General features: G+C 38.4%; 1 protein-coding gene across 1 annotated transcript; it reads left to right on the forward strand.

Moving 5' to 3' along the window:
• Positions 1 to 5,147: 5,147 nt before the first annotated feature.
• On the forward strand, positions 5,148 to 9,868 carry Vps20 (vacuolar protein sorting 20). The gene is made up of 3 exons (XM_085949671.1): positions 5,148 to 5,298; positions 7,472 to 7,775; positions 8,832 to 9,868. The coding sequence occupies exons 1-3, from the start codon at positions 5,282 to 5,284 to the stop codon at positions 9,165 to 9,167; spliced, it is 657 nt and encodes a 218-aa protein (XP_085805797.1). The 5' UTR covers positions 5,148 to 5,281; the 3' UTR covers positions 9,168 to 9,868.
• The last annotated feature ends 2,304 nt before the right edge of the window (positions 9,869 to 12,172 follow it).

The raw sequence follows: 12,172 nt of genomic DNA on the forward strand, positions 1-12,172 counted from the left end.
AACGGGTCCGATTCCCAGTTTTCTCTAAACCCTGTCTCTGATCAAGAAACAAGACGGGACCCTGTGCCCTGTTTTCAACCGAAAGCGTTTGAATGCGTTCCTACAGCCAAAGCCATTCAAACTAATTCACCATTACGAGGTTCCGACCGTCTTACAAAAAGAAGACTGGCTAGTAATAATAGATCTAAGCCAGGCGTACCTCCAGGTACCCATGGCTTCTCAACATTGTCGATTCGTTCGACTAGCCTACCGAGGGGAGCTCCTACAATTCACGTGTCACCCGTTCATGCTGTCAGCCGCTCCGATTATGTTTGCATCCCTGAGCAATTGGGTCGCCGAACGCCTACGAAAGAATGGCTGAGAATATTCACTTACCTAGGCGACTTCTTAGTAGCCAACCAATCCGAGAAACAGTCTCGGTTCAGGTGGAATACAGAATAACCTTCCTACAGTTTTTAGGGTGGTTAATAAATATAAAAAGATCCTGTCTGATCCCAAGCCAAAAATGAGGGTTCCTGGACATCACGTGGGACACAAATAACAAGCGGAGGTTTCTATCCCCGAAGAAGTGTGTAGCACTCCGTCACCAGCAGCTGCTAACGCAGGTACAAAAAGGCAGTTGGTCCCTCAGACAGGCACATATCCAATCCCTTCTGGGGCAACTCAACGTCACATCCTACATCCACGAGGAAGGTTGCATTGCCGACGGCTACAACACTCCAGTCATCAATATGGCCAAGGTCCCATCCTCGCTAATTGATGACAATCCCACCACATGCCCAACAGAACATCATGTGGTGACCATCTGACGAAGAGGACCATCACGGCCCTCCAGAATGCGATGTTTTCCCATCGGGACAGCTTCTGAAAGCGTATGCAAGGGTTAGTGGATTGGGCAACCAATCCTCATAAAATCATAACAGCGATGAGCCTGTACCAAAAAATCGAAGGGGCTTAAAGTCCCGGAAGGCCCTCGAACTCAAATTATGGCCGGGGTACTCCCAAGGGGCGACGTCCTGTGGGAAGGGAGTTCTCCATCGGAGGTACGGGCTCCACCAGGGATCCGTACTCTAAGCGAAGGTGACCGCATCTGGACGACCAATAACATTGGGGACCGCCTAAGAGACTTTCGGGGAGTCTGGATGGCGTAGTGTACCCCTCCCCCCCCCAACATTGGTAAAAAATAATAGCCGTAGCCCGCATACCTTTTGTGCGGATACCACTATTGGTAAGTCCTTCTTTACTTTTACGGAAAGATTTTAAAACGCAACAATCAGCAGAGGTCACTCTCGAGATCGAGGACTTAAAGAACTCAGGGGTTCTAGAAGAAGCGGGTCAAACCCCCAGTTTTTCTCTCAACCCTGTTTCTGATCAAGAAAAAAGACGGGGCTCTATGCCCTGTTTTCAACCGAAAGCGTTTGAATGCGTTCCTACAGCCAAAGCCATTCAAACTAATTCACCATTACGAGGTTGCAGCCGTCTTACAAACAGAAGACTGGCTATTAATAATAGATCTAAGCCAGGCGTCCCTCCAGGTACCAATGGCTTCTCAACATCGTCGATTTGTTCGACTAGCCTATCAAGGGGAGCTCCTACAATTCACGTGACTCCCGTTCGTGCTGCCAACCGCTCCGATTATGTTGGCATCCCTGACCAATTGGGTCGCCGAACGCCTACGAAAGAATGGCTGAGAATATTCACTTACCTAGACGACTTCTTAGTAGCCAACCAATACGAGAAACAGTCTCGGTTCAGGTGGAATACAGGATAACCTTCCTACAGTCTTTAGGGTGGTTAATAAATATTAAAAGATCCTGTCTGAACCCAAGCCAACAATGAGGGTCCCTGGACATCACGTAGGACACACACACCAAGCGGAGGTTCCTGTCGCCGGAGAATTGTGTAGCACTCCGTCACCATCTGCTAATGCAGGTACAAAAAGGCAGTTGGTCCCTCAGACAGGCACATATCCAATACCTTCTGGGGCGACTCAACTTCACATCCTACCTCCACGAGGAAGGTTGCATTGCCGACGGCTACAACGCTCCAGTCATCAATATGGCCGAGGTCCCATCCTCGCCAATTGATGACAATCCCACCACAGGCCCAACGGGACATCACGTGGTGGCTCTAGGCGATAGGATCCTCAGAGTTGACATAACGCAGGTACAAAAAGGCAGTTGGTCCCTCAGACAGGCACATATCCAATCCCTTCTGGGGCGACTCAACTTCACATCCTACCTCCACGAGGAAGGTTGTATTGCCGACGGCTACAACGCTCCAGTCATCAATATGGCCGAGGTCCCATCCTCGCTAATTGATGACAATCCCACCACAGGCCCAACAGGACATCATGTGGTGGCCCTAGGCGAAAGGATCCTCAGATTTGACACAACGCGGGTACAAAAAGGCAGTTGGTCTCTCAGGCAGACACATGTTCAATCCCTTTTGGGGCGACTTAACTTCGCATCCTACCTCCACGAGGAAGGTTGCATTGCCGACGGCTACAAAGCTCCAGTCATTAATATTGTCGAGGTCCCATTCTCGCCAATAGACGACAATCCCACCACAGGTCTAACAGGATATCATGTGGTGGCTCCAGGTGATAGGCTCCTCAGAGTTGACACACATCAATCACTTCCTGATGACAGACGCAGCTGACACAGGCTAGGGAGCCCAACTGAATGAACACCACCTATCAGGTACGTGGGAACAAGACCAGTTACCATGGCATGGCATTCCAACAGGAAGGAAATGTTTGCAATTCAATCTCAGGTACAATCAATCATAGGATCAGATCTGCTTCTGCAGACAGACAACAAAACAGTGGTGCCATACATCAACAACGAGGGCGGCACAAAATCTGTCACCCTCCTAAACCTATGCCGACAGACACTAGTATTTACCAGTCTAGCCAACATCATGCTTACTACATTATACACAACTGCGTGGCAGATCATCTCTCCCGCAGACAACTCATTCCCGAATGGCACCTCATCAACACCGCAACCACCCCCCTGTTTCTGTTCCCGAGGTGGATTTATTCGCAAGCGAAACAGCACATGTCATTGCAACGTATGTGTCACGAGACGTTACAGACAGTGGCGCGCTGTTTCACGACGCCTTCAGCCGAGTGTATGACTTCAGATTGGCGTGAATATTTCCCCCACCAAACTTAATTTCACGAGTCCTAGCGCACCTGAACTCAGAAAAAGGGAAGTACTTACTAGTGGCACCGAGCTGGAAATAATGCTTTTGGGGAGTGGACTTACGAAAAAGGGCGATAGTACCTCCTTATACAATGCCGCACCTACATACGACACTAGTAGGTATGGAGACCAACCGTCCACCTCCAAGGACCCAGGACCTGTTCCTTCAACTATGGCTAATTTCGGGTGGGGTGGAAATAACATCAAATTGAATGGTGGAAGAAAGGGCACTCCTTACTTTCAGATGGCGGCCTTCGACTCTAAAAACTTACAAACCAGCTTGGAACAAATGGAAGACAATGACATGAGTAACAAGAACCTAATGGATCATAATAGCCCTCAACGAATGGAATTGGCCAGATACCTAGGCAACATGCACAACAAAGAGGGTTTGTCGTACAACACCATCCTGGTGCATAAGTCAGCCATAACCACTTTTTGCAAACCGATTATCATTGTAGATATCAGCATCAACGTGGTAGTACAACACAATATGTTACAGGCAATTTCGGTACATAAAACGAAACCCGTCAAACCACCGGTTTGGGATCCAGGACGAGTGGTAGATCATCTTAGGAAAACAACACCGGTGGAGTACAACCTATTCGAAACCTCTCGCAGGACAGCTACCTACTCGGCTGCTTCTCGCATCGGGACGAAGGGTTCATGGCCTCACACTACTAATAGTAGACAATGGATTGGTGGAAAAACGTGACTACATAATTGTATGGCCAATGTTTGGCGCAAATACAAATACCGCCAAGCATCGTCAATCGGAATGGAAGCTAAGCGCTTCCACGTGTCAAAACATCGACCCAGTATTATTCTGGTTACGGAAACTCGTCTGCATGTCAAACCCTAGGAGAGGGGAAGGTAGGGATATTTCGGAATTATTTATATCTTCAAGAGGATCACCAAAACCAGCCACCAGGACAGTTATAGGGAATTGGATAAGGTCAGTACTGTTGGAAGCAGGGGTACAAGAACCACCAGGCAGTGTCCGCTCAGTGGTGACTTCCTTAAACTGTACATATACCCAATGATAATCTTAAAGAGAGGTATCTGGCGTAGTGAGTCAACATTTCACGACAACTACCAGAGAACGATGGATACACCACCATCAGAAGGGGAAAAGAACCCATTAACTTCTCTATTCAACCATATACATGGAAAGTCACGATGGTCTTTTACCTCGTCAATGAATCATTGTCACATACAGGAATTTGGCATACCCAACACCAGGTGATAACAAACAGATATCTCAAGGACTTCAAAGTCAAATTCGAATAATGAAAGGAGTTTTACCTACCAATAAAACTCTTATTATTCATGTTGACTTTGAAGTCCAGGTAACTTCTACCTGGTTCCTTGAGTCATATCATAATGAAGACAAAAGAATCCCAAATTACATACATAAAAAAATTTACGCGCGGGTATGACCAGTAAATAAAAACAGGAACGACCAACGACAAGAAAAGGGAAAATAAATTAGTAGAATATATCCTCACGCGAAGAAGAAAGAGCAAACCCTATCTCAAGGACTTCAAAGTCAACATGAATAATAAGAGTTTTATTGGTAGGTAAAACTCCTTTCAATAGTAATTAAGTACCTATTAAATATTAAAATAATCAAAAAATTTGCGGTCCTACAAAAATGTTTTCGTTTCTAATGATTAAAGAACTCGCAGTTGGCGAATAAAATATCTATCAAACATGTTTAAAATAAAATACAAAGAAATCCGGACGTCGATATTTTATACCACATACTTCAGGCTGCAACTGATGATAACATTATTAATATTTTAAATAATATCAGTCATGATTCACGAAATATTTGCTTGAAATTGAATAATAAAATTATTTATTCATTTGATTGTTTGGCAACACTTTCTCAATACGGAAACCATAGATAATAATCGGAAACGTCACTGTCAAAATACAACGAGAGATGATTATTATTATTTGAGTTTGAGTCTGTAGTTCGTTGAACGTATTAAATTCGCAATATTTTAAATTGCACCTGATATTAATCTACGTGCTTGAAAATCTGTTGAAATATTGAACTTTAATGTATGGGCAACTGTTTAAAGTATGTACACATTTATTAATAACTTAACTTTGTGTTGAATAGTCGTATAATAGTCAAAACACTTGACGGTTCACTTTCTAACATTTCTTATTTGGTTTAATAAATTTGAAATTATCGGTTGATTACTCTAATACTACCGTTGGGTTTGCGGTGTTGTTTGCTGAACGACTATCGAATATAGTTACCCGCTATCATATTGAAGTCATCCTATTTTGCAGCAGCATGTCTTTGCTAATAGGCATTAGAAATTTTTGTTTTCTACCTACCACTCCCTTTGTTTGCTGTGCCTTTTTTGACCAAACCCAACCTAATATAATCTTAGTGTGTGATAATGATGCATCGAAATGTATGAAAATTTTAAATGAACTATCATTGGATTGAAAAGCATCTACGTTGACAAGAAAAGGTATTTAAGTAATATAATAATTGTCTACATGGAATAAACTGTTTTCGTAAAAAAAAAATTATAAAAGCTCATGCGGGCATAATTACCAATTGTTTTACTGTGTAGGCATATTCTTTACAATGTATTGTCACTGCTGTAGACAAAGTAGGCGCAGACCACTGTGAACGAATGTAGGCTATGTAAAAGTCTAACACCACAAATGCCGAGGTTAACCCCCCCCTTATGTGAAGCAACATGTAAGATGTTTTACATCATAAATATTCATTCTTTTAAAAAATCGATTGCTAAGTAGGTAGTTATCTCATTCAAATATGTTAGAAATGATTACTTACTTACATAAGTATTATTCAGTGCGCCGTAGGATTGTTGGGACTCTAGACTCTAAATAACACACCACCATATTGTATAAAGTAAAATATTCAGTCTAGTTACTGAATTTTTATCGTTTGTTTGCACAAAGTATGTGTTATGCCAGCGCTCCATTGGCGAGCCGAAAGTCCGAGGACAATACATCGTCCGATTTGTGTATGCTCTGCTACTGATCAACGAAGAAATAACAAGTCGAGCTGTCAAAAGTTGCGATTATCGTAATGTCTTTCGATAATCCTATAATTTTGTGTTATTTATATGTAGTGGTGGCCGCGCGGCTTAAGCGTTGGACTATCATGCCGTGGGTCCCAGGTTCGAATCCTGGGTGTGGCAAGTACTTACACATATTGTTTTTCAATTTGTGTGTGAGTTAGGGGGTATGGACCTAATAGGTTGAGCAAGTGGCTGACATCCATTTCTCGTAAAAAAACAAAATATGTTAATACAAACCTCTACTCTGTGGAGGCCCATATGATCTTATTATGATCGGAGAGATATGTAGACTTGCATAAAATAATATAGCAGTGAAAACAACACAAGTTTTACGTTTTCTTTTATGAATTTCATAAATACAAATAAAAAAATAATTGGTAAATCTATCATTTTCTAATGTGTAAATAAACAAATTAATCAATGAAAATGTTTAAAACAATTAGATTTTTTTTCGGTCCGAATGATTGCGTATTAATGTCAAATCGAATTTACCTAGTGATCAATATCAGATATCAAAAATGTTTGAAATCCAACGAGCCTAGTCTGCGGATTAAAAAGTCCGCAGATCTGGGGTGCTACACGCGAAAAAAAAGTCCGAAGACTGAAAATCGCCTGACTTGCGTGCCAATGGAGCGCCAGCTTTATGCCTTTAATCTTCGCCCCCAACAAAAAAATAACAGCCTCTGTGGTCCAGTGCGTAAGGCATTGATTTACCGTCATGCGACTTCGGGTTTGATTCCCGGTGAGGTCACAATACATTTATGTATGATTCTTTCACTTCTATTACTACACTACTATCATTTATTTATATTCAAAAACACTATAATACGTAAGTATATACATATAATATATCTTTTATTAAATAAATAAGAAATAGATAAATAAGAAAATATATTATTATCATTAGCCGGTACAAGTCGGTTATGGAGAAGCCAGGCGGGAACCGCGCTAATTGTCATAGCCGATTTTGGGCAAAGTTCATGAATTCAAGAATAAAAACCTAACCTAACTTAAACTAACCCAACCTAACAAATGATCCAGTATATCGGCTATTTTCAAAATGTGTTTGCCGCTGGCTTCCCCATAACCGACTTGTACCCATTAGCCTCCCTGTCCAAGATGTACCCGGTAAGGTCATGACAGTCCCATATATCACCTAATCGAATTATATAAATTGTTTTACAGCATGGGTGGGTTATTCGGTAAAAGCAAAAAGCCGGTGAGCAGAGTGACACAGCAAGACAAAGCTGTGTTACTTCTCAAACAACAGCGCGACAAGCTAAAGCAGTATCAAAAACGAATTGAGAATAACCTCGAGAAAGACCGATTACTGGCGAGGACTTTAGTCAAAGATGGCAAAATTGAAAGGGCAAAGTTGCTGCTAAAGAAAAAACTATACCAAGAGAAGTTACTGCAGAATACGGACTCGCAACTTGACAATTTAGAGCAGCTTGTTCACGATATTGAGTTTGCTCAAATTGAAATTCAGGTGAGAATTAATTATTATTGCAACGTTTTTCTTAGCTCATATTCTTATTTGTCCGGTAACTTCCCTACTAGCTAGACATTTGAAACTTTTAGAATATATCAGAACACAATGCCAATGCATTTTTTTAATACTTTTAGCCATCTTTAAGTAGAATTGAATTCATTTTCAGTTAATTCTGTTTTGTATGAAAAGTTATTTCGACACCATTATTGGTTGTTAGGGATCCGGGGTCCTAGCAACTAAATTATTAATATATACATGCGTTATCAATATGACATGTCAAGTACAATTTTTTTGGATCGTTTAAGCTAGTCAAGTCAAGTTTATATTATGGTTCAAGAGAATTTAAAAATGTATATAAAAAGTTCTTTTTATCTTGTAATTATTTATATTCTTCAAACTCCAATATTGTGACTGTGCCTAAATTGGATTAGATATAAATAAAAAGGATTTCAAAATATGAACATTTTTTTTTATAGAAAAATAAATGTTAAAGAAAAATACATTAAAAATATGAATTATTCAACAATATTGTCACTACATTAGAGAAATTAAATAAACTAAAATTTTATGATAGATATAGCCATAAAATAATATTTAATATGTAATAAGATAAACATTTTACAATGTTTTCTTTTAATTGAATTTAAATAAAAATTATTTTTCTTGTTTTTTAGATACATTTTGATTAATTAGAACACTTTAAACTATAATTATCTCTAAAGTGTCTCAAATTGCAGGCTTTATATTTTTGTGTTCGCATCTGGTAGGCAGAGCATTCACTTTAACCATTTTGAATATTTAATCCGCAGTGCAAAATGACACGCAGTCGGGCCATTTTTTGTTTTACTTTCATATATTTATAGAGAAGGGTTAACTATAAAATATTACTTCTTGAGGTGTTTAGTTTTTACAAGCACACCATGAATATACACTAATAATTTTGTTTGTGAAACAATTCCTTATTGTACTTGATTCTCCCCACTACATAGTCGTTTAAGGGTGCATAATATAGCCGTTGCTTTAATGAAACTAACGAAAACAATTCAATTTAAGGTTTTGGACGGTCTTAAAGTTGGCAATGCTGCATTGAAAAAAGTCCACGAAGTTCTCGATATAGATGAAATAGAACAAATATTAGAAGAAACCAAAGAGGGAGTGGACAAACAACGTGAGATTGATGAATTATTGAGTGGAGAGCTGACGGCAGAAGATGAAGCGGATGTCCAGAATGAATTAGATGAACTTATCGGGCTTGAGGATAGTGAAATGCCGGAAGTTCCGGACGAAGAATTGCCAGAAGCTGAAGAGGAACTGCCGGATGTCCCCATCAAAACTCCCGCCAGGACCAAAGAGAAATCTAAGTCTGCAAGGATTGCGTTGGAAGCGTAACACTCTACTTTTATACTACACGAATTTTACTTATGCATCTCTATAATACTGAAAGTGTTTATACTGTACTAAAATAGATACTTTGTGATTTTAAAATACAACATCGACTAGGGTTGTAATCCTGTAATTCTGTTAATTTTCTGTATTATGAAATCTCCTAAAGTGGTCATCGTGGTCTAATGCATATGGCACTAGCTTCTAATATCATGCATTCCGGAACCATGAGGAAATATTCCTACATTCTGTGAGGTGTTTCACTATTGTAATTGGACCTCGTGGGTCAGGATTATACAGTTTGTGAAACGTACAATAATGGTTACATGTAAATTGTACGTATTACATTTCATCGTAGCGCTGTTCGCCGGCAGGCTTTTTTATCGGAAAGAGATGACCGTATACTATACAGTCATTTATATAGCACCGAGATGAATAAAATACCACATTTTTCGTGAAGCATTTTCATAGCCAATTTTGGCAAAAATCACAAATTCAAGATTCATTCAACTAACAAATAATCCGATATATTGGCTATTTTCAAAATTTGTTTGCCGCTGGCTTCCTGTAAACCGACATGACATGACACGTGAATAGACATGAATTTTATCTCAGTAAAGACCCAAAGAGGTTGGACGGTTTTTAATATACGACCATATTTTTCCGATACATTTCACGGTGAAGTGTGATACGGCAAACTGCATACGAAAAATTTCGAGACACGACAATAATAACTAACCTTGCGTAACGAAGTGGAAGTGTCCCCAAATGTGTATTAACCTATTGGCGCTTTATGGGCTGGCAATGCAAACATCGGTCACTTTCTCATATTATGTATTAGTTTCTATGGATCACTCATGTTTTTTCTTTTTGTACATAATATTATTATATAATATCTTGAATGATTTTTTTTTGTAATTTTCTCTGGATTACAGGATTAGCAAAAACTTAAAATAAATAACTATAATAATACCTACTTAATTAATATGGAAAAAAATATTATGTAATATAAAATATTAGTAGAAACTAGCATATTAGATTTATCCTTGTTCATTTCAATTATTATTAATTAATTATTTCATGCATAGATAAATTTATATTTGAATTTAAAAAATTTGATATTGTAAGTACCTAGTGACTAGTCAATTCGGGTAATTTTTAGTCTATGGTCGATCTTTGGCCTAGATTGCCGTTTTATATTATGGTAATTATGTGGGTTTAATTTAAAACTTAAGAATCAATGCAACCTATTTCCACAAAAATCTCGGAAAGATGAGACAAGAGTAACGTGCACATTCATATTAATTACGTATACACTAGTGTTGGATTTTAGGTAAGGGGCTATCCATAAATGACATCACACTCTAGGCGGGGGGGTTGATATAATATGATGATTTATGACAGAGGGAGGACCAGAGAAAATGTGATGTCACAAAGTAAACAATATGTATATCGTCGATCGGGGATTTAAAGATAAATATTTAATTTAAAAAATATGACATTATATAGATAGGGTGGTAAAATGTGACAATGAGGGGGGGGGGCTTAAAAATAAAATCGTGTGACGTCATATATTATATTATCTTCAAGATGTCTTTGAAATTTTGTAATACAAGATAGAAAGTAAAAGATTGAACAACTCTAATAATAATGGCATTTTCGTCATTAACAATAAACACGCTGTGCTGTAGTTAATTTTATTACTCTACACCAGGGGTAGTCAACCTTTTTATCCCTACCGCCCACTTTTGTATCTCTGTTAGTAGTAAAATTTTCAAACCACCCACCGGTTCCACAGTAATGGTTTTTATAAAGTACGGAAGTAACTTTACTCTATAAAATTTATAAAATAGAGCTATAGCAAGTTAAAGCATATAATAATTACTTACCAAATACTTTCTGTCAGGCTTTCGCTAAGTTTTGCAAAATAAATCTTTATAAAACAACTTACTGTAGTTAAATCTATCTTTTTATTTATACTTTGCATACATATAAGCGTAAAGTCTGATGAAATTACATTTATAAAATTAATATATTAATAAAATTATTATTGACATAATGAAAATGTTTTTAAAACCCCTACCGCCCACCATGAAAGCTGGAACGCCCACTAGTGGGCGGTAGGGACCAGGTTGACTACCCCTGCTCTAGACTGTGTTGTATTGATTCTGTGTTTCAGAGATGTATTGTGCTTTATGGTTGTAAACAAATATCCGTGGATATAATTAATTTATTGACTGAGTGGAAATCAATTTGGGGCAAAATTAGAAATGGGCTAAAGTCACCCGAATAGATTTTTTTGTAGCTTTGTATTATTTTATTCATTGTTGCCAACCATCCCTATGACCGTCTATAGATATAGATGAGATGTTGAATTTTACATTTTTAAGTGGTACAAGATTAACAAACGATGTTTGCTCAATATGCATCTACATTATCACTGAGCTCTAAATCATGGTTATTCAGGCAAGCCATTATCAGAAAAAAAATGTTTGGTTTTTGAAAGTGTCGTGTGAAACAAATATCTTTTTTACACGGTTACTCTCTGAACTCTGGTTTACTGATTAAGTTGCATTAACAGCAGGTTACTTCACATTGCTGGTTCATTTGAAGAGAAATTCACACTTCTACCAACCGATTAGTTAATTCGGTACCTACATGCATGATTCTGTGTCCAGATATTGCCAAAATAAACATGAATACTTAAATTAATAGGATCAAAGCAGACATTTGATTATAAAATTTAACGAAAGTATTTGGAAAGTTTTATGTAGGCAACCAATAGCAATACATTATTTTTAAAATGAATAACCACATAAATTGCTAAGTGCGTACACAGGTTATGCAATAGAAGCAACACGCTTCAAACCAGAATACAAGCTGCCATTTTGTTTTCGGTGCTGCCAATACAAGAAGAAAAATAATGAACTTGTTACCAATATTACATGTATAATCATTCATTTTTCACTTATAGGTTAATTGATCACCACAGATAGATTATATAGGTACCC

This window comes from Rhyacophila brunnea, unplaced genomic scaffold (assembly GCF_057557595.1).
Source record: "Rhyacophila brunnea isolate RB1 unplaced genomic scaffold, BYU_Rbru_1.0 scaffold_22, whole genome shotgun sequence".
Taxonomy (NCBI): domain Eukaryota; kingdom Metazoa; phylum Arthropoda; class Insecta; order Trichoptera; family Rhyacophilidae; genus Rhyacophila; species Rhyacophila brunnea.

What these genes read in the sequence shown, in the direction of transcription:
- Vps20 (XM_085949671.1), top strand. An exon ending in TTGCTCAAATTGAAATTCAG is followed by an intron (nt 7,776 to 8,831) that starts GTGAGAATTAAT and finishes ATTCAATTTAAG; the next exon opens with GTTTTGGACGGTCTTAAAGT.